Here is a 21,174-nt window from a genome sequence, read left to right as displayed (position 1 = left end):
TGGTGGAGCAGGTTAGAAAAAAAAAAAAGGTTTGCAGAAAATCTCAGGCGGTGGTGACACAGTTTTTATCTAGGACTCGGCACCTGTTGAAGCCTGTTAACGTTTCAGATCGATGACCCTGTCAGGCCTGCTTTCTTGTGCTTCACGAAAATAGATTTCACGACATTTTAGTGTTATAAACTAAACTAACACTAATTAAATTACTAATAAAAGCACCGTTTAAAGTACTAACGCGGAAAACAAGAGCAAGTAATTGACCTTTATTACAGCAGGCATTTTGACACAGCACCTTAGCAAAAAAAAAAGCTCTGGTGTAATTAATAACACTAATGAGGTAAGTGAGTGTCCTGGTACAGACCCCTCGTTAATGTTGTTAGTGCTTTCTGCTCTGTTGTCTCCACCAACTCCTGTGGGAGAAATCTGACTTTTTAGCTACTAAAAGCTCCACTGCTGTTGGACAAACTTTGCCTGTTTGGTTGCTGAGCTGTCTTGGCGGACTGCACGGTTTTCTACTCGTCTGACTACATTTTATATGACTTAGCATGTTTTTTTGTTGTCATACATTGGGCTGCTTTTTAACATTTGGGCATTTACCTCTATTTTTTAGTTTTTTCACTCTGAGTCAGTCCCTCCTCTTCTCCGGTTAGCACCATTGAGATTGGCTGGGCGCTGTGATCACCCAGTGACTGATACGACAGATAAAACTGAACAACTTTTTTGTAACAACTCTTTCATTTGGGAAGTTCTATGAATTTTAATTTTTACAAAGCTTCCATATGTTGAATACACAACACTAAAATCACTAGACTAATTTTGTGCCACCAAAACAGCTCTGATACATTAGGCCATGCACACAGATCCGTCAAGGATGTTCTGTTGTGTTTGGTCCTCTGGGTTGTGAGGTGGGACCTTCGTAGATTGGTCTTGTCGGTACGGGTGCTTGAGTTTGGAGGCCTGGTCAAAGTATTGGGCTCTTTGTCATGTTTCTTTACTTTTTCCTGAGCAGTTTTTGAGCTGTGGTGGGGTGCAACCTCCTGCGAAGAGGTTTTTGAAAAGTACTGTTGCTGTGTTTGGTGTGCTTGGTCTTCAACAGTGTTTAAGTGGGTGGTGCGGGTCAAGTTAACATCCACATGAATGCCAGGACCCAGTGCTTACCAGCAGAACATTGCGTTGTAACGATGCCCTTCATGGCACCTCTTAGTAGTTTTGGTGTTATGGCTGCTTGGTGTGTCAATGAAGAGTTTTTACATTGTGCAATATTATCTCAGACCACAGATTTTACTATTGAAACAGGAGACCTGAGGCAACTGGGCTACTTTTATGTTGATTCGGGCGGCTTATTCGGGCGGCTTTGAGGCTCTAATTGGACTACCTAGTGACAGTCAGATCTGCCTGGACTGTGTGCTGGGAATGTAGTGGATGGTTGTAGGTGGGACTAGGGTTGATGTAAGCAGAATGAACTGGAATACCAAAAAAAATGTGCTCAAAAGGATTAAATTGCTCTATAGAGATGAAGGTAATAGCTGTCCAGGACTTCTGCCAATTCACTTTTTATTGTCATGGAGGGAGACTCAACCTCACTACATCCATCTACAGCAAACTCTTTGTCTTGTATGCTGCCATTCATACCATTAGATCTAATAAATCTAGAATAATGGCAGCTGTGGAGTATATAACATGTAGCAACTTAGGAGTACTGAATGGTTTACAGGGTTTCCCTTTGTACTGTTGGTGGGTTTCCACAAAAGCTGTCCTGCAGATCAACCCCCTGTTTTGTCAGTCAGACTGGGCAGATGGCATGGAGAGATGGATAGTAGGTAGGGAGAGAAATGGGTCAGAAACCAGTCTGGCCTTGCCAGCCCATTCTGTAGAACATAATGTTCTGGCTGCACCACACCATCATTCTGCTACAGGGGGGGAAACAATACTCTGGCTGGTTTGTATTTCTTTAAACCAATCACAGTAATTGTGGGCAGGACTCAGCGAAGAATGCAGTTCTGGTGTTCTTTCAAATTAGTGACTGTTGGAATTGTTTTGGTAAAACTTTTGCATGCAGGGAGGAGAGCACTGTGAATAAAATGGATAAGCTTCTGAACAACCCCCAAAAACTAGCAGGACTCCCTTACTGCATGATAAAGATCCTTGACAAAATGTTACATTTTTTGTTAGTAGGTTGCTGCTTGGAGGTTTTTGGTGTTTTATTAATGAAGTGAAGAAAGTGGTAACACACAGATAGCAGAAGGGAAGGACAATGGCACTTGAAATAAGCGGCTGATGGTAGGCTTATACCCGCATCCTCCATCCAGTGGGCCAGACTAGTCAGAAACTGACAGACCTCATTTTGTTTCATTAACAACATACATGTTGATTTTTACCAAATGCTTCAACCAGATGTAAGCGTACATGAGATCTGCTGGCAAACTGTTGAAACTCAAATTACTCCATGCCTCAGTAATGAAAGTTGGTTTAATCATTCACAGCTAAAACATCATTAATGTGTATTTATATTTTGATTGTGAATTAATTCCTTTGTATTACAACTATTAAAAAACTGGTGTATGCATCTTAATATTGGCTTCTCTTCTTGTGGAAGCCAAATACCAGCAGTTCTATATCTGACACTGATACACAGCAGAGTTCACTTCCAGACAGTTTTTTATTTTCTGCTGCTTTCAGTTGATTGTTTTGCACTCTGCCACATACAGAGCTGAGGGGTTGTCAGTACACATCAGGCCTTGTTATAGTTCATGCACAGTCTGTCAAGTGATATAAATCATAGTTTACTCTTTAATGTCGATACATTGTTTTTCATTCAAATGTAGACTTTTGCGTGTAGAAATATTTTCCTGTCAATTGAAACCACATGTTCCCACCTCCCAAAATAATCATATCTACTGTGCTTTATATAAAATTGTTGATTATTGATTGCAAATAATGTAAAACTATTGGTAATCTTTTAAAGGTTGACAGATATCCCTAGGCACTGTGTGTGGGCGCATGGTTGTATACAGTTGGAGATGGATTTTTCGCGTTTGTAAAGATGCAAAGTACTTACGAGAGTGAAAAGAGACTGAACAATGTGAGACGCGCAGCACAAAAGAGCTGAAGTGTCTGAGGTATAAATAAGTAAAAGCTTTAGATTTGCTAAAAGAATATCTTAACCTGAGCTTCAGATATCAAGGCCAGTTCACTCACATTTTGTCAAATGCTGTAATCTACCTGCTGGCATAACAGCAGACACAAGACTCATTCTCAGTTAAATGAGATGCTTCTGAATATCCGCGTATCTCGCCCAGCTCACACACACACACAAACACACACACACTTTGGAACAAGCGGCATGTATTAGCTATAATTTAATCAGGCTGAAAAAGAGTCTGGGCTTCGGGTAGTTCTGATAACGACGTGGACGGCTCCGCTGAGAGCTCATCGTGTGGATTCAGGAGGTCTCCCGGCAGGCGCCTCTATTGTTGGTGGTGAATGAGGGCTGATAAGCAGGGCACCAAAAAATCACCCATGGAGAATGAGGGGTTGGATGGGGGTGGTGGGGGGGTGCGAGCAAGACAAAGACTGTTAAATTTAACTGCCAAGGGCATAAAGCCACACTCCAACTCTGATTGATTTCCTACCCAAAGTCGATGATGTTCGGCGGGTTACGCCTTGTAAAGAGACTGCCTCTGTCTCTCACCTTGTTTCTTTATCACCGTGTCTTTGTGTCTGCGTCCTCAGCCACAGTCCAGCACTCACATTTACACTTACAAGTGCTATTAGAGTACACTGAAATCCAGTTTTGGTTTCGCTTACAAAACACATGTCCAAATCCACCTGCTGCCTGTCTGAATACTCAGACTTTTGTCATACACAACCTCCCTGCATGCTGTGCACACATAAAGCTCCTCACAGCCTGCGGACTTTGGTGTGAACGTTAATGGAGTTTATTGATGTGTTTGAAGTTTTTTAGTGCTGTGCTTCATCACAGCTTTCCAGATGTTCCTGCAACATTTCTTCCCCCTTTATCCCTTCTGATATGAATTTACATTGCTAATTTAATTTCCTAGCTCCTATCTGTATTGACACATCCTCACTCTTTGTGATGCTGTTGTACTTGTAGAGCTTCTACAAACTAACAACTACAACTCATTTAAATACTTGAATGACAAAGCACCTGTGGACTCCTTTTCATGTCCTTCTGGCTTATCATTTGCCAAACATTTCCTCTGATGGAAGTCTAGTGACTGAAATTTTAAGTATGGTCTGTGGACGCCTGAACATTACACCCACTTCTGAGCACCTCATTCCAAAACCGCAGGCAGTATTCTGCTGCTATACCAAGCTTGACTCTAATGGAAAGGCTTTTCACAAGATTTTGTCTGGTATTGATGTCAGACCTGGCTCACAGTTGGTGTTCTGCAGGTGTTCGATGGGGTTGGGGTCAAGGCTCTACATGGGCCAGTCAGGCGGCGTGTTTACATGTGCTTACAGTTAACAGTCGGCTTTATCCAGGGAACTGATTTTCTTTAAAGGTCATACAAACAAGAAAAGTGGTTTCCATCAGATATTATTGAAATCTGATTTCCTCAGGAACAGGAATTTCTGTGCCATGCATGCAAGTAGACAGGATTTAAAAGATGACTCAAAGGTTAGTGTGGAGCGGTTCAATAAAAGCGTGGCGTGTAACATGTAGCACTGCATCTGAAGTAACTCCATCCAGAGATGCAGCGTGTGTTCATGGGATCTGTCATTTCTGTGCTTCCCATTCACTGTCCATGTAAGCAGCTGTTGCATTCTTGGTGCTAGCGTTTCAAGAATTTGCCATCATGTTGTTCCCTCTCATTCGCATAAAGTTGAGGTTTAGGCTACTTTATCCACATTAGGGGCATCCAGCGTCACTCACTGCCTCCAGAAACAACTTTCAAACTGTGGTCCATCTAAGTTAAACACACATAAAGCAACTGCTTGGCTTATTTCTTCACTCAAATGTTAGCAGAAACAAAGTTTGGTGAACTGTTTTCGCAATATTCGAGAAAGTTCCCAAATGAGCCGCCACGTTGGTCCGGTTTGAAATCCAGGAGTCGGGTGAAAGCTTTCATTCAGTCAGATGCATCCAGGAAGTGTTTGCAAGGTTGTAGGAGGGTGTAGGAGGCAGACGACAGCAGGTTATGCTGTATTTATAGATTGCTACTATACTGTATGTTTAAAATATAGCTGCAAAAAACACTCCATTGTGTATTGGTTTTCTGTTTCAAGAAAAAAGAAACCCGTACATTGAGGGTCCAGTGCTGAGAAACGGTGTGTCCAGAAACGTACCATTAGACTGAAAATAAAACTAAGGCAAAGTATCCACCAGAAGTTTAAATAAGTTAATACCTCTGAACAGTTGATTTTTGGTTAAATTCATGCAAAAGGGAGTGCAGACTTAGTGAAACAGAAAAAGACAATCCTCAGATTACTGTTGCACAGGTGGAAGCACAGCATTATCTAAAACATCACTTCATACAGGAGCATTAAGACTTCCTTCAGATGGAATTAAGACGTCCAGCTCAAATCAGAAAAATATCCGAATGTTATCCACAAGTAAATTACTGAAAAGTATGTGGAAAGGAATGCTGGAATATTTTTGTCTATCTGTTGTACTTAAAATGATCAGCCAGTGTTGACCTGTTGGGTCTTTTAATGTTGGGACCTCTGGTATCTGGTACTGGGACCTTGGGTTTCAGGGTGGGGCTCTGTGGATTCGAATTGTCACCGAATCAAATGAGGCCAATGAGGCCAACGCCTTTGGCTCTTTGTCATGTTCCTCGAGTCCTTCCTGTGCAGTTTTTATGGTGAGGGGCAGTTATATCCTCTCGTGGAAGGCTGCTGTGGGGAGTGCTGCTGCCGTTGGAGGTAGTAGTTGTGTCAAGGTGACGTCCATGTGGACCCGAGGTTTCCCAGCAGAACACTGCATTGTAAAGCAATGATTAATGTTAATCACGTCACCTGTCAGTGGCTTTAATGTTTTGGCTGATTGCTTTGTCTTCACTCCCCATCTGTCTATATCATGGATGAATATGTTACTATCCCAGCTCCTTATTGCCTGTTTGCCTCCTGCTTGGATTCACATTCAGAAGTTAATTAAGCGTTTGCACATTATTTCTGAAGGTGTGTGGCTCGATATGTCACAAACAGCTGGTTTTGACGACACAATCCTCAGCATTTGATCCCAGCCTGATCATCAAGTCGCATCTCTGTGAATATATCTGGGCCTGACCACCTGGATTAGATTCCAAGTGTTTTTATTTTCATCGCTCCTCAGGTGACAAGGTGTCACAACGAGATTCACACCATCTCCCTCCACCGCATGCTGTCATAAAACAGAGTAAGTTCCTGTTAGTGGCTCGCTGCAGCTCTCGGAGTTGTTAGCTGAGAATGTGTGCTTTGGAAATGTGTCCGTGGCCACATCTGTACTGTAAACAACCACACGCACTAGATGAATACTTTGAATGCACAAGTCTTCATCCTGGCTATAATACATTACAGTAAGGATGTTTAACATTAAAAAACATCGGTCTTGTAGTTATCGCTGCCTTATTCAAGTCTTCTGTGTTTCTGTTTGTTTGTGCAGGGAGAATGAGGTCCTCAAGGTCCAGTTGAAGAAGTATGTGGGGGCGGTGCAGATGCTGAAGAGAGAGGGAAGCCAGGGCAATGATGGTAAAACACACACTCTCTCTCTCTCTCTCTCTCTATCTCGCTCTCTCTCTCTGTGCATCATTATGACCTGAAATTAGATTTCAACTCTGTGTCCCAGTCCATCTATTCCGCTCTCAAACAGAAATGCTCATGGATGCAAACACAGAAAAATAAGGTCATCAGTTTTCCTCCACATCCCAGATCAGTTGTGCTGCTCCTCTCGGGGGCTCTGCCGACTAACCTCCATTTTTACAGTATGAAGCCCTGTCAAACAAACTGAGCCTGATCTTACCCTCTTCTGCCTGTCTCACTTTGACGTATCCTCATTTTTAGTTTTTGACAAGATTTGATAACTTTGACTTTGTTTTCCCGTTGCCGGGGGATGTAAGCGGTGCTCTGTGTAAAGACTAGCAAGATAAGCCCCTGCTGTATCAAAGGCAAATAAAATGAACATGGCAGATTATAGAGGGCCACATAATGGTTAATTACATTCTGAGGGATAGAAGGGAGAGTGGTTATCTTTGATGCCCAAAGGGTTTATGTGTTTATGTGGGTTTTTTTTTTTTTTTAGTATGTTTTGTGAGATAGAGAGGTAAAGAGATTTGTAGAACTTTGTCATATTAAGTTATTGTGTTTATCATGGTTCTTTAAGGCCACAAATGGATATTGGGTGCTATAAATCCTTTTAATAACGAATCCCTGTGCCTGCTCCTGACTATTATTCTAAAAGAAAAATGGGCTTTGGAGCTTGTGTTCTCACCTATTGATTAATTTTAAGGGCACCTCTTTAGAAATCATTATTGGCAAATTTTGTCTACTGACTGTTGCCATCATTTCTGTCTGTGATAAAGACAACATCCAAAGTCCATACAACAAAGTTCCATAATGCAGCAGGCAGACTATCAGACAGGTCATCTCTGTTAAACACATCATGTTACATGCACTAATATCATAATTTAGATTCCAGGACTGAGATCAAGATAGAGATTGCTTGTTATAAATAGCACTTCAAACATCATCATTAGTGTAATGTAGGCAGTTAGTTATTACACTTTACTTTGCAAAAATGATTATATTACTTTACTAATTAGGTTCAGTTCAGTTCAATTCAAATGACTTTATTTATCCCCTAGGGGCAATTAAAAAGCTCACTGACTATTTAATATAATGACATAAAAAAAAATAAACACAATCGAAAATAAAACACAAAATGAACAAATAGAGTCATAAAATCACCAAGGACGAGTCAGGGGACATGAGTTCCAATCTGTTAAGCACAGACTGACTCGTAATCTTTTAAGATCTTAAAGGCCAGTTCAGGGTTTTTGCATCCCTGTGCACAGACCGGGTTTGTTCGTTACTCAATCTTCAAGATTTGTGGTACTTTGTATTTATGTTCATATTTATATAGACGGTTTAGGGTTAGGATGATTAACTCATGGGCTCACTAAGGAAAGCTGCTAACATGTGCTGTCAAGGTATTAAAGCTAACTCGACTTATCTGTTAATTAATTAGTCTGCCCAGGAGCCTTTAAACAACACACCCACACATCATCTGCACATTGTTTCCACACATGTATTTAACATGTTTAGGAGGAGCAAACACAACCGGCCCACGCTGTACGGAGGTATTTATGGATCGTCCTCTAACTTTAGCTTAGCGATGATGAATGCAAACAGCCCATCAGAGGTCCCTTCCTCGTAATAAAACTATATATATATTAATGATATCAACTTTGAATGAAACACAGTGGATTCCTGAACATACGCTTATCTACAAAATACAGGCAGTGCTACTTTTGGTTGGGTATCTCTGAGGCACGTTGACATAGCAGCAGGTAAGAAGCTAACAAGGACGCCCCCCTGTGCTGAAGTAATGAAGCTTTACCGGAATTAATGACTGTAATGAAATTACTGAATTTCAAGTTGTGATTATCTAACAATACAGTTTCCTACAAAAAAAAAAAAGAGCACTGATCACTGTCATATCGCCCACTCCTGCTGTGATCAGATTAATTTGATGATTCACCTTTTGTTTGGCAGGCCTGTAAGATCATTCGAATTTGTTGCTTTGTTCCCACATCTCAGCAATTAGCTCAGTTAATACATTGTTATGATTAATGAGAGGAATGACGGCCAAAGTTGCCGAAACACGACGCAAGCTGTAAGGAAACTGGATTATTTGCTTCTTTATACTGCAAATTTACCAACAGCCTTATCCGAAAAGACAGTGTTTTTCATTCAAGACGGATACAAAAGCTGGAGCAGCCAGTGATTGAAAAGCTTTTATGATCTCTGTTATGAAAAAGATGCAATTATTCGGCGGAGTTCAAACAGTCAGATAATGTTGTCAGGAGCGCTGACAGGCTCCCAGTTGTTAAGCAGGCACAGACCTGAGCGAGTTCGGCCTACAACGGCGTCATGTTTAAAACATCACAACGGCTTCACATTTCATCTCTCTGGTTCCCGGCAATTACTGTGTTCAGCCTGTCAAACAGTGCCGCCTGGCCCGCTGACACCGGAGAGCACTGCAGGGAGGAACAATGAGGATGGGAGATGATTGTGAAGAGAAATACTGATTCCCTCACAGATGAAAATATGAATCAGGAAATAGCCACCACCCAGCTCAACTCCACGGCCTTTTTAAAAGTCGGTGCAGTTTTGTCATCCGGCTTTTCTCTCGAGTCTCTACCTTCCTCTTGTTTGCATTTTGTGCTTGTCGTTTTTTACCATCATCTTACTTGTTGACTTTTCATTCCCTTTTCATTATTACCCTCTCTCGCCTCCCTTTCACCTCCCCCCCCTGCCTTCCCTTCCTCTTGTCTTCCCCTCTCCTTCCATCCGCGCTCCCCTCGTCCCGACAGGCATAGTAATTCCCTCTCCACAGCGGCGTCTAAATGATTTCATCCTCCCTCGCCTCTGTCTTCTCCTGCTAATGATGTGCCTCGTTCCATCATACTTTGATGTCGACTACCAGAGTCTGCTGGTATATGTGTGTGTGTGTGTGTGTGTGTGTGTGTGTGTGTGTGGAGAGCGGGGAAGAAGGAATAATGTGTGAGCAGTTTAGGGTGAGCAACAATCGCGGGAGGGTTGAAATGATACACAAGCACCCCTTTTTCATGTGCTGTCAGCTTGCCTACCCGTGATCAGTGCGCTGCCTTTTTGAAACCCCTCCTGTCTAATGATAGCGCCGCAGACGCGATCTCTCGAACGCTCCTCAGGCGCCGTCAGACCCACTGACATCCCACAAAAGATGGTTTTCCTTTCCCTCTGTTTCAGAGAAGTGCTAATTATTGTTTCTGTGCGCGATGCCGTCTGTCCCTGTTTGTTTGGGGGATATCCCGCCACTGCTTAAACTTGCACACGAGGAGTGCTTGTGTTACTGTGTGCTCTTCGTCCGGATGCTGATTACAGTTCATAATACATGCATGGATTCAAAGTTGTAAATCTGCATGTGTCGCTAAAGTGGAGGACAGGATGTACGTATACTTTATGTGCCGCATTAGCATAAGAAGTGCGTCATATGAGCATAAGTGCTTTAAAAAGGTGTGCATATGAATGTGTGAGCATGTCATTAAGAGAAACCATTAGCTGAAGCCCAGAGGACGTGTCGTTTAACAGTGATGGTCATGTTTACTGTAAAGCAGAGTTAGATGAAGAGAAATCTCTGGGGAGAGACACTGATGCATGCAGAATTATCACACACGTTCACGCTAACCCAGTTTTATACAGCTCCTCCAGGTCTTGAAGATCCTTGAAGGTGTGCGTCAATGCATAAATCAACACCTTCACTATTGATTGTACTTGTTCCGATGATAAGGGGTCAGTTCCTTGCAATGATTATCAAATAAGCTCTCTGCCGTGCAATCTAACATCGACCGTGAAAGCTAGTTTGATAAAAATGCATTTGTTTCCCCAGATGCGCGATTCCTACACTCAGTTTCATCATCTTGACTCTCTGCCTCTTTGGCTGTTTTGGACCTGATACCTAAAGAAATCTACCTGAACCCGTCTCGTGTAACTTCAAAAACATAGACTAGGAGTGTATTGGCACACAGAGTTCATGGTTTTAAAGTTACGTTTCGGTAGATTTTTGGTACAGCAGAGAAAACCAACAAAAAATAGATAGAAATAATCAACATACCATTTCTTTCATTTATCTTCCGAAGAATTTAGCCATAATTCGTACTGTACCGGTTCAGACATACAAGAAAAAAAGAGTGGTTTACTCTGTGTCTATCAACATAAATGCAATTAAAGTGTTGATACTGAAAATAACTTTTAAATCCAGCATTCCATTTTCAACTTTAAAACCTTAATTGGACCAAGCCTTGTTTCTTACACTCAGTGTGAGTCCCACATGTCGATAAACCTGTACAGTGTGAGCACAGATATCAGGTGCAGGAAGGCTGATTGAAATTCAAACTCAATACGCAGTGTGAGTGTTCACATACATGGTTAATAAAACTGACACAGTGTCAGCCCAGCTTTCATGGCTAAGCTATGTAGCATACTGTAGCTGATGGACAGCAACTGGTGCTCTGTCAAAACCTTCCTCTAACGCAAATATGTACAGTAATCGTTTGGCTCATGGGGCTGAAAACATTGTGACTTAAGAAAATCTTTTCTCTGATTCATTTTCAATGAAGTGCAAGTGAATCATTGCTTATGTAGCTGACAGTCTGGCAGCAAAGCACGATGCACATGTTGTCCTTTATGTAAAATTACACGCATGGGTTTTGTCTTGATGTGCATTATCACCGTCATTACCAGACATACTTATCTTCTCATGCAGCAGCATTTCTCTTTGAGGTCAGCTGTCCTTATTTCTAAATTGTTGATAAATGTGATGTTTCCTGTTTTTTATTACCTGTATTCTTTAAGATGACGGATAAAAAAAACCCTTCACAGTGTCTCAGAGTCCCAAGTGAGGTCCTCAGATGTCTTGTGTTTTTGGCAGTTCCCAAATTACACTGAAACAAACCAGAGACGGGTGGTTACATCTTTGTAAATGTATCAGCTCTTGTATTAGTAGGTGTCTGGGAAATGAAGAAGCGCTCTAATGGTGGCAGTCCACTGTCTTAATTGAGCAGCTATAGTGAGAAACTACAAGGGTTAAGGATAGCGGGACTCGTGATAGAGTGTTGTTGTCTGAGGTCAGTCGGTGCAGTGATAGAAGGTCGGGATTGGAAATAAGGGCACTGACTGGATTAAAAAACATTAGTCTTCCCAGAGAGCTTGGGCTGTCTCAGTCCAAGTAGAAGCTCTTTGTCTCTCCGGTGATAATGCTTCAGAGCGTTTCATTCTTTGAAGAGGATGTTTAATGGCCGACCGGTCTTTGACTGACTGCTTTACCCGGGGGATGGTCTCCCAAAGGGGGATGGTCACCAAACCTAACGGGCTTCACCTCCTCGTTCTAAGATGGCTGATTGCTCCACACGGTCAGCTGAAATTGGCCTGCAGTGCTGTATATAAAAAAAGATTGGCCTGCCAGAGGTAGATGGGGATCAGGTGTTATTAACCTGTTAAGTGCTGGCTGGGAACGGTGAGGACACTCGAGGAGATCGATAAAGGGTCGGTGGGCAGTAGGTCTTGCGAGACGGAATTCCTTCTTTTCCATTTTCTCATCAGGAGCTCGGTGATATTTTTATTTCCTTTCGTTTTTATCTACGCAGTTCATTACTCCGTTACATTAATGCTCTTTTTTTTTTTTTGCAGAAGCAGCAAAAACGGGAACCTTAAGATATAAAAAATAGATAACGTGAGGATTATTTTTTTTGTTTGTTTCAAACGTTCCTACAGCCGCCCCACCCCTTTTTACATTTTTTTTTCATTTCATGTATTCTCCTTGCTCCACCCTCTCGCTTGTGTTTTCCCTGCCAGGACCTGCACTTTGATTCCTCCTGCATTTTGCCTGTCTCCGCGTACGTGTTTAATTCGTCCATAAATAAACCTGCAGCGGACAGCAGCTTATTCATCTCCAATAAGGAAATGGATTACATGGCCGTTTAAAACCCAATAAGCTTCCCTCGCTGCGCCGTGGTCTCTCCTGCTTCCTCTGACAGCCAGCGGCCTAATGAGTGAATGAGAGGCATTTGTCACCGCTGCCTGCTCTAATAGGAGTGTGTAACTTATTCATTACGCACATAGATCTGCATTTATTGTCCCTCTGTGTGCTCCACTTTGCCCTTGTAGGGCCTCGGGGAGGTCAGGCATCCTGCTACGAGCCAACAGCCGGGAATGTGTGCGTGTCCACAAGTGTATGTTGTTGTTTTAAGCCTGCCTTGTGTGTGCATAAAAGTGCGGAGGTGTGTTGATAAAAACTTTGGGATGTGTGTACTCTACTGTTTTCTCGGGGTGACCCGTTATGTTTTGTGTTTGTGTGTACGGAGGTGGATTTTCATTACTTGTTAACTAATGAGTAGATGAGTGCGTTTGGGGGTTAACTTGAGAAAAGCAGGTCACAGTGACAAGAGGGGAGTCATAATTAAACAAATGTGTGTAGGTATGTGGTTTTTTTTTCTCATGGCAAATGTGCGTGTGTGTGCACATTTACACAGCATACAGTATTTGTGTTAATTGTCTTTTCGAGTCTCGTGTCCCCCTTGGGTGAGTGTAGGTGAGACGCAGTAGATATGGACGTGTGTGTGTGTGTTTCAAGAAGCCTAAATTAAACTGTCCATTAGCGGCTGTAGGTGGATATGAAACTGTTGTAACTGGTGTGTAAGTGGTTTATGTTATAAAGTTATTTACGTCCCAGTAGGCCGACCGTAAAAGAGCAAGTGATGAGTCATTCTCTATGTGAATTGAGCTTAATTGAGCCCACACACTCAGCTGCAGCCTCAGATCACAACAAGAGAAGCCGGGCTGCAGCTCACATTGTTTAGCCTTTCAGGTCTTAATCCAACAGATTGGGCATGTTTACCAGCTCAAAGGTGTGAGGGACTTTCATTTATTCAGCACAGGGTGGTCTGTTTGTGTGTGCACGCAGACAATTAATTCAACAGACACTATTTATTTACCTGGCACAAGAGAGGTGACATTGCATATTGTTTGTCACAGGTGGGGCCAGGTGGTCAACGTCGGAGCGCGCCGAGATTGTGTGCGTGTGTGCGTAGATGTATGCGTCTGCGGTGTCATATCTCACAGGCGGTTCCATGTGGCCGCAGCGGGGGTGCGTGACAGATTTCATCACCTGGACGGATCGGTGTTAATGAACATTTTAATCATCTCGACGAATGCCAGAGCCTGCTGGGTGTCATCGTCCGCCTTTTCCCAGAGATAAATATGGAAAAAGCGCGGCTGAGGAGGGATAGCACTTCGGCGGGGCGTACATTCCCATCTGATGCACTTTTTTGGCTCTCAGGCAACCAAGTCTTGGCATTTCTTTGTGCTTCTGCTATTATGCTGCAATATTTAGTTACCCAAACATCTCCTTGTTTTGTTGTCATGACTGTTAGCTGTTAAGAAATGTCACAAAAATAGATAAACAAACATGATTCCCATTTAGCAGTTCAATCTTATTCATAGCCTCGTCCAGTGAATCAGCTGTTTCCATTATTTTTAGAATCACTGTTTCATTAGCTTTTTTAATACCATGTAAGCTTTTGGGATTGAACTTCTTTTCCAGCTCAGACTTAGAGTTAAGAATCCAGATATGCTGAGATGCGACACATGTTTCCATTGCTCACTCTGGCGGTGTTTCTTTGACAGTTTTGTACTGAGAAAGCTCATGAGCTTGAAAGTGTGTTGTGTTACTTTGACACCTGGCAAATGGATTTCACTTAAATAGCGTTTGTCAGCAAATGGACAAAGTGCTTTGCCAATTTACACACACTGACACACTCGCAAAGAAGCTGGCCTTCCCATGGGGAGCCACTTTAGGTGTAGCGTCTCTCCCAAGGGCATTACAGTGTGTGCAGGAGAAGCAGGGGATCGAGATAAAGAAGGTGGCTTTGTTGTAAATACGGCAATGTAAAATTGTCTTTTCGCATATCCCAGTTGGGGTCAGAGGGCAGGGTCAGCCATGATAAGGTGCGTCTGGAGCAGAAAGGATTCAGGGCCACAGTAGCAGCTTTGGCGGTGCTGTGACTTGAACCTTTGACCTTCTGATTAATAATCTGTCAAATCACCAAAAAAAAAACAACATCAAACCACCCACCCTGCGACTCTAACAGATCCGGTGCTCCTCCTGAGCCACAGATGCTCCAACCGTGAGCTTTCGTGTCATGCAGAATAACTGCATATTTCAAAGGGTTTTAAAACAGTTTAAAGTGTAGCAATATAAATGTCTCATCATTATTTATGTGTTGAAACATTCGTAAAAATGTACAATAAATAAATGAAAGGGTGAATAAATCTAGCAGCGCTCTGGAGGCTTTCTTATGGCACACACACTTTGGGACTCGTTGCATGAAATGGGAGTAAGGGAATAAGTAGGATAGCTGGGTGGACATCTAGACTGTGACCAGTGATGTTTGCAATGTCAGTAAAGAGCATCACTTAAAGAAGCTTTATCAACAAAAGGTTCGGTAATGAGGAAGTAACGGCTGAACTCTTAACATAGACAGTCTCAGTAAAATCGCAGTACTTGATTTGAAAATGCTGCTTAGCCTTATTACCTCGGTTTAAAAAATATCCTTCGCACATGGTAAACAAAGCCTGTCTCACAAAAATAATGTTTCTTTACTACTAAAATGCATTCTCCTTTACATTTAGAAAAAAAAAAAATTAACTTGATTGTGAGACGCTGACAGAAGAGGAAACACTTTGAGTCTGGAGAAAAAAACACAAAATGTGTGCGAGGAGGATGGAGGTCGCAGTAGATTGTTCTTGGACTTTTCCTTTTCACTCACTGTTAAGCCTAAGTACCAAAATAGTACGACCAGGTTTAGGACACTGGCGAGCTTTAAGTTCAAATATGACCCTCTCATTACACATTTGAAGCTTCTTTATTTTCTGGGTTACCAGCAGATGAATCTCACACTATCATACATAATTAGTTAAAAAGCAGCGATAAAATGAATGACATGTTGTTTTGAAATGTTTTCTGACACATGACAAACACAAAAAACAGTAATTGAGAATTCAGTTGAGCTGCACAGGAACCTAACTTCAAGGAGACAGAGCTGAAACAAACACTGTTAATTATAAGTGGCAATTAATTAAAACTGCGATTCCGTGTAAACCAGTAACATTGTAAACATGATGGCAGCAGGGTTCCACTGAGACAGTATAGTGTGAAATATTGGGAAAGTTTGTTTTTGACTTTGGAAAAAAGAACCAACAACTAAAAAAGAAAACCAACAAAAAAAAGTTGAAATTAAGTTAGAGGCTTCCATGAAAACATGTTGGCCTAACCAAGGCCTCTGGTCTGTTTTTGGAACTAGAGGTTATTCTAACACAATTTTTTGTCAGACTCTGTGTCACACAGCCCACTCTGAATGGGAACGTTAGATTGAAGGAAGACGGGGGTTAAAGGGGACAGCAGAGGGTAAATCTGGCACATGCTATCAATCTAAAATCACAAACTCCGCCTTAATTTGCACTCTAGCATTTTTTTTTCAGTCCGACATTCTGAAACTGTTGACCAGCTCAGGCGGAAATGTGTTGAAAGAGCTGTGCCTTCACCCGTAAGTGTCTGTTCCTCAGGGAATCGTCAAGGGAATCTGTCACCGCCTCAGTTTGCGAGTCCAGGTTGTTTTATAAATACATTTGCTGTGCTGGAACGAAAACCCTTTAAATGCTCCACCCAAAAATAGCTCTAATCTGTAGATCTAAGAGGAGGAGAAGATCTTCACTCGTTTCAAATCGTCTTCAGGAGAGAACAGGGACGAGCTCTTGGAGGGGGTTTTCAAGCTCACAGGCGTTGTGTTGGAAAATTCGAGAGCAACTCAATTTAAGCAGGACAGTTCTAATATTTGTGCTGGTTCAGTCCTCCTGAAGCTTTGTAATGGAGTGAGGCATCCGTCTGTGAGACTGGATTAAGTAAAGAGAGAGGGGCTATGAGTCTGAAGAGAGAGCAGACAGAGGCAGCGGGAAGCCTTTAGGTGATGCATCTGGAGATTCACCTCCTCTCTTGCCTCGGGGTGTTTTTGGATTGACACACACGCACACACACATATTTATTCAGACACACACATGCCTCCGGGCCATTACGGAGCCTGGTGCTCAAAGTCTGCTAGTCACATCTCGCCGCCCTTCAACCACACCGGTTTAAGTGTGTGTGAGACTGTTTTGCGAGCTCTTCTAAACTTGCATACACATCTCTGTCTCCGCTGTCATCCCCCCCCTTCCATCTGCCTCCGTCTCGGGAGCGATTACATCTCGGCCCTTCCAGCCAGTGCGGGAGTTGGTGCTGTATTAGCAGAAACCAGGCTGGCCGGTCATTTGCTGCATGGCTGCCCTTGCTGATGATAACACGGCATTGACTCACAGAAGAGGCCGGCCTTCAACGAGCAGATGTTGGGGACGGAGGGGTGACATGATGTCTGCTTGTTACGCCGGCTGTTGTTGTTGCTCGGACACGTGTTTTTGCCGCGGCTACATGCGATCAAGCCGGTCGGGGTGTTTGCGCTCGAGAAGGAGAGCTGGAGGTTAAGAGTGTGTGTTTTGAATGACAGAAGGAGAGGATGAGCGTCGATGTACTTGTTTAAAGGAGGTGGTTTTTAATTACGACGGCAGCTGCACGTCGGATACCTGTGGCGGTCCCACTGATTTCCTTACCTCCTCCCACTGTTGTTGCAGTGCACTGTGGGTAGGAGGTGGAGGCTTACAAGCATACTTTATTAGCGGTGATGTCATTGGCTAGGTTCAACTGAGGGGGATATTAATCAGACATGATTAGTGCCCTGCGACAGCCAACCTACGTGGTGTCCCACACACCGAGCTGATAATGAAATTATTGGAGCATCTGTCTCTGGTGTCCTTTGCCTTGTTTGTCTCATCTTCTCAAGCGTTTTGGACTTTTCACTATTTACATTACAGTTCTAGTTATTACTCCTGAAAAGCTCTGACTGATGTGGATCAACTTCACTGCGGGGCCTCAGAAACCTTTTAAGGATTCCTTTTTATTACAATAAAGCTGCTGTGATTCAGACATTACTGTGTCAAAATGCTTGATATATGCAGCATTTCCCACATGATGCTCACGTTTTTCTTCGTAATTGCTCTGTATCAGAAGCAGCAGCATGATGTAATTGTGTTGCATTAATTTAAAGCTCTCCATATGCAGCAACAGAGATCCACTGGTGAATTGAAAATGAACCATAAATGAACTGCAGCAGCTGTTGCCCAATTTACAGAAGTGGGGTTTTGAATAAATTAGTTTGAACGTGGTAGGTGATTTTGATGTTTATAACTTTAGACACCTGACATCAGTGTATTCCCTGTTATGTTAAATGTTTCTTTCTGTTTCAGTTCCACAATTTGTGATGCCAGGTGGAAAACATCAAAAGCAGCGAAACAAGCTCAGATTTGATGCTGCCTTCGCTGTAACTGATAGCTTGCTCTGATTAATAACCACAAAGAGAATGTACAGTGTGATCAATTCTTCACTCTCAGTTTGACAGATCGTGACACATCTTATCTCGTGATCAGTTTAATTACTGGGCTGTCAAAACAATTGCCTCACTTGTTAAATACACGACTTTTGCTATTTAGTACATCTGCTTCTTTTCCCTCAAGGCCGATGTTCAAGTGTAGGAATTTCTATTTAAGTTCGCAGACATGGTCTTTATTTCAGAGATGAGCCTGCCTGCTCCCACTAGAACGCTGACGTAAATGTCTACAATTCAGAATTATGATAAAAACATATGTAACACTGTAAGGAACCTCGGTCTGCAAAGAGTAAAGCAGGTTATGTTCTAGTATCACACTCAGTTCCCTTCTTTTTTATACATGTAGTTATTTAATCTACTTCATTTTGACCTGCTTTATGTGAGCTTAGCTCTTTTATTCACATTTTACTCTTTTATGTATGTGAAGTTACTGCTTGCACTGTGTCCTTGCACTTCCTTTTGTTTATGTATGGGCTCAGTGCTGCAGATATTTATGCTCTCAAGTTTCTAGACTTTATATGCAGGTGGATAGCACATTTATTCTGTCAATTCTTTAGCCTGCAATAACCCATACACTGCTTTCCTACACAACTAACTTACATTCTGTCTTGAAAGAATCATATTTTCTTAAAGGTAAAGCTGTGACGTAGGACAGACTTCCAGCTAGCAGCAGGACTTTCACCTAGAAGACTGAGGTTGCACCATTATTCTTATCTTCTTGTTCACTTGCGTTTTTCACCCAACCATGGTCAGGTTTATAAAATTACCACGCTTTTGTTGACGCTTAAACAACAATAACTTCATGTAGAGGCTTAGTTAAATTTAGATCTCAAATTTACTCAGTAAGGTTTCAGAAAATAGCACGATTTGGGCTAAAATACACACTTTCACAACCTGTTTGACGCTTCTCCTCCTTTTTATGGGTTACCAGGGTAACGGTTCCCTAGCTGTTGTTTGATTGGTTGGCTGAAAAGGAGCAACAGTAAAGCAATGAAATAAATGAACGTGATATATTCATTAGAAATGTGTTTTTAGGAAGCAGGGTTGCCTAAAGAACAATTTGTATAATATAAATAAAATTATTAGTATTACTATTAGTAGTAGTAGTAATTAACAAGACTAAGACTCTACAGCCAGGCGAGCAGTTTTGTGATGATTGTCTACTCAGGAGGTACATCAGCAGCTTTTTTTTTTATAGTTGTCCTCACACATATCTTACAAAACAGCTTGCTTCTATTTTGAATTCACATGGCGATCTGCACAGGTTGCATAACTGCTATAATTGTGCAAAGTATAGCTTGAAGAGCACACTGAAAGTCTTTTTTTTTTAACCTCCATTTTATGCACACAACTACAGTAATTGTATGATGGACTTTGAGCACGGGCAAAACATCGGGTGACATACATTCAATAATGTGCCTGGAAGCACCTGCTGCAGTGGTTCACATACAACACTGGGGGCAAATGCCTTCAAGCAACGAGCCTCCTGTTCAGTTTCCCGCTGGCTTTTAGTGCTTATCATTTCCCTGCACTCATGTGTGTCTCTCTACACTATGTAATAAAGCTGAAAATACCAAAGATACGGCCACAAAGACGATGTTAAGATGCTGATATTTGCTCGGTACAGTGTTTATAAAGTTCGCCATCTTAGTGTAGTTTGTTGGTGGGCAACATTAGCTCGTTAGCTCCTAACGCAAAGTACAGCTGAGGCTGATGGGAATGTCAGTAGTCTTGCAAATATTTGTTCTCAAACTGTCAGTACTGGACAAATTACAGCATTTACTTGATGGGTCACCAAATGTATGGCAATGAATCTAGCGTGTACCATTAATTTAATAGTTGTTCAGGCATGTCATTCACAAACTCAAAGGTCAACATCATGGTGGTTCTGTACCCAAAGTCCGGAGATCATTGGACATCAAGATTTATCCTCTGTAAACATCAACCTTTGGAAATAAATTGGTGCCAAAGCTGGAAACTTGAGACTTTTTTCAAGTGGAAAAAAAATAGAACTTGAGACTTGACTGACTCAAAACTTTCATGACTGAAGATGCAATTTGACTTGACACTTGAAGCCAAAAAGCTGTCGAGACTTTACTTCCTGATCCAAAAAATATTGGAAAATGCTCTGCTGAACGTGCACTGTATTCATACAACAATGCACAAAAAACTCACAACAGAGCAAACCCTGAACTTGGATGAATTAAATTAGATTTAGATGTGGTTCACGTAAACAGAAAAACTGTCTATTAAAACTGAAGTTGAACCAGGTTCGTTGGGTGCAGCACAATGTTTCTGTGTTCGCTCCTTCAATTACAATTTGCTTTTCATTTTATTATTTTATATTTATATTATTATTACTGACACTCAAAATTAAAAACATTACCCTCGGGTCCTTTGTTTACTTTAAGTCATGTCCAAAAAACTTGAACAAGCTCTTAGACTTTCAATCAATCCAACAGTTTCTGACATATTTGGTTAACATTTGATGTACTCACAGCCACGCTAGCTGTGTGCCTGAAAGCAGGAAAGTTTGAGCGCATTTGGGTCCAATTTGCTCTGCTAGATTTCACTGGAGAGTAAACTCAGATGGGGATAAGTGTACAGTGACTTAAAACATGATTAGAATTAGCTGCCATAATGGCAGGAACAAGAAAAAATAATGCCAAGTTTGAAAACTAATATCTTATTAATCCTCCCTGTCTTATCCCGAGTAATTTTCAGTGACTACAGACGGATGAGCTTCTATTCTTTGATCAGTGAGATTACAAGCAGACGGTACAAGGACTGCAAAGGTCAACGCCACAATGCTGCGACAAATTACTGCGACCAGAGCACATTCATGTAGGAGTTGTTGAGTAGAGTAAATGCTATGAAAGTGGCATGAAAGAAGAGCCACACAAACAAAGAGACTTCAGTTCATTCCGCTCACCAGCATTCCTGTTTT

The 21,174-nt window shown here is 41.9% G+C and overlaps 1 protein-coding gene across 1 annotated transcript in view; it reads left to right on the top strand.

Moving 5' to 3' along the window:
* Positions 1-21,174, top strand: part of snx29 (sorting nexin 29) — a 189,315-nt gene that overhangs the window by 35,987 nt on the left and 132,154 nt on the right. Inside the window, exon 14 of the mRNA XM_008297682.1 lies at positions 6,605-6,690. Within this exon, the coding sequence (XP_008295904.1) occupies positions 6,605-6,690 (86 nt within the window). The remainder of the gene's footprint in view (positions 1-6,604; positions 6,691-21,174) is intronic.

Source organism: Stegastes partitus, unplaced genomic scaffold (assembly GCF_000690725.1).
Source record: "Stegastes partitus isolate 25-593 unplaced genomic scaffold, Stegastes_partitus-1.0.2 Scaffold1237, whole genome shotgun sequence".
In the NCBI taxonomy this organism is placed as follows: domain Eukaryota; kingdom Metazoa; phylum Chordata; class Actinopteri; family Pomacentridae; genus Stegastes; species Stegastes partitus.
The sequence above is the reverse complement of the archived record's forward strand: the minus strand, read 5'-3'. Positions and strand labels throughout refer to the sequence as shown.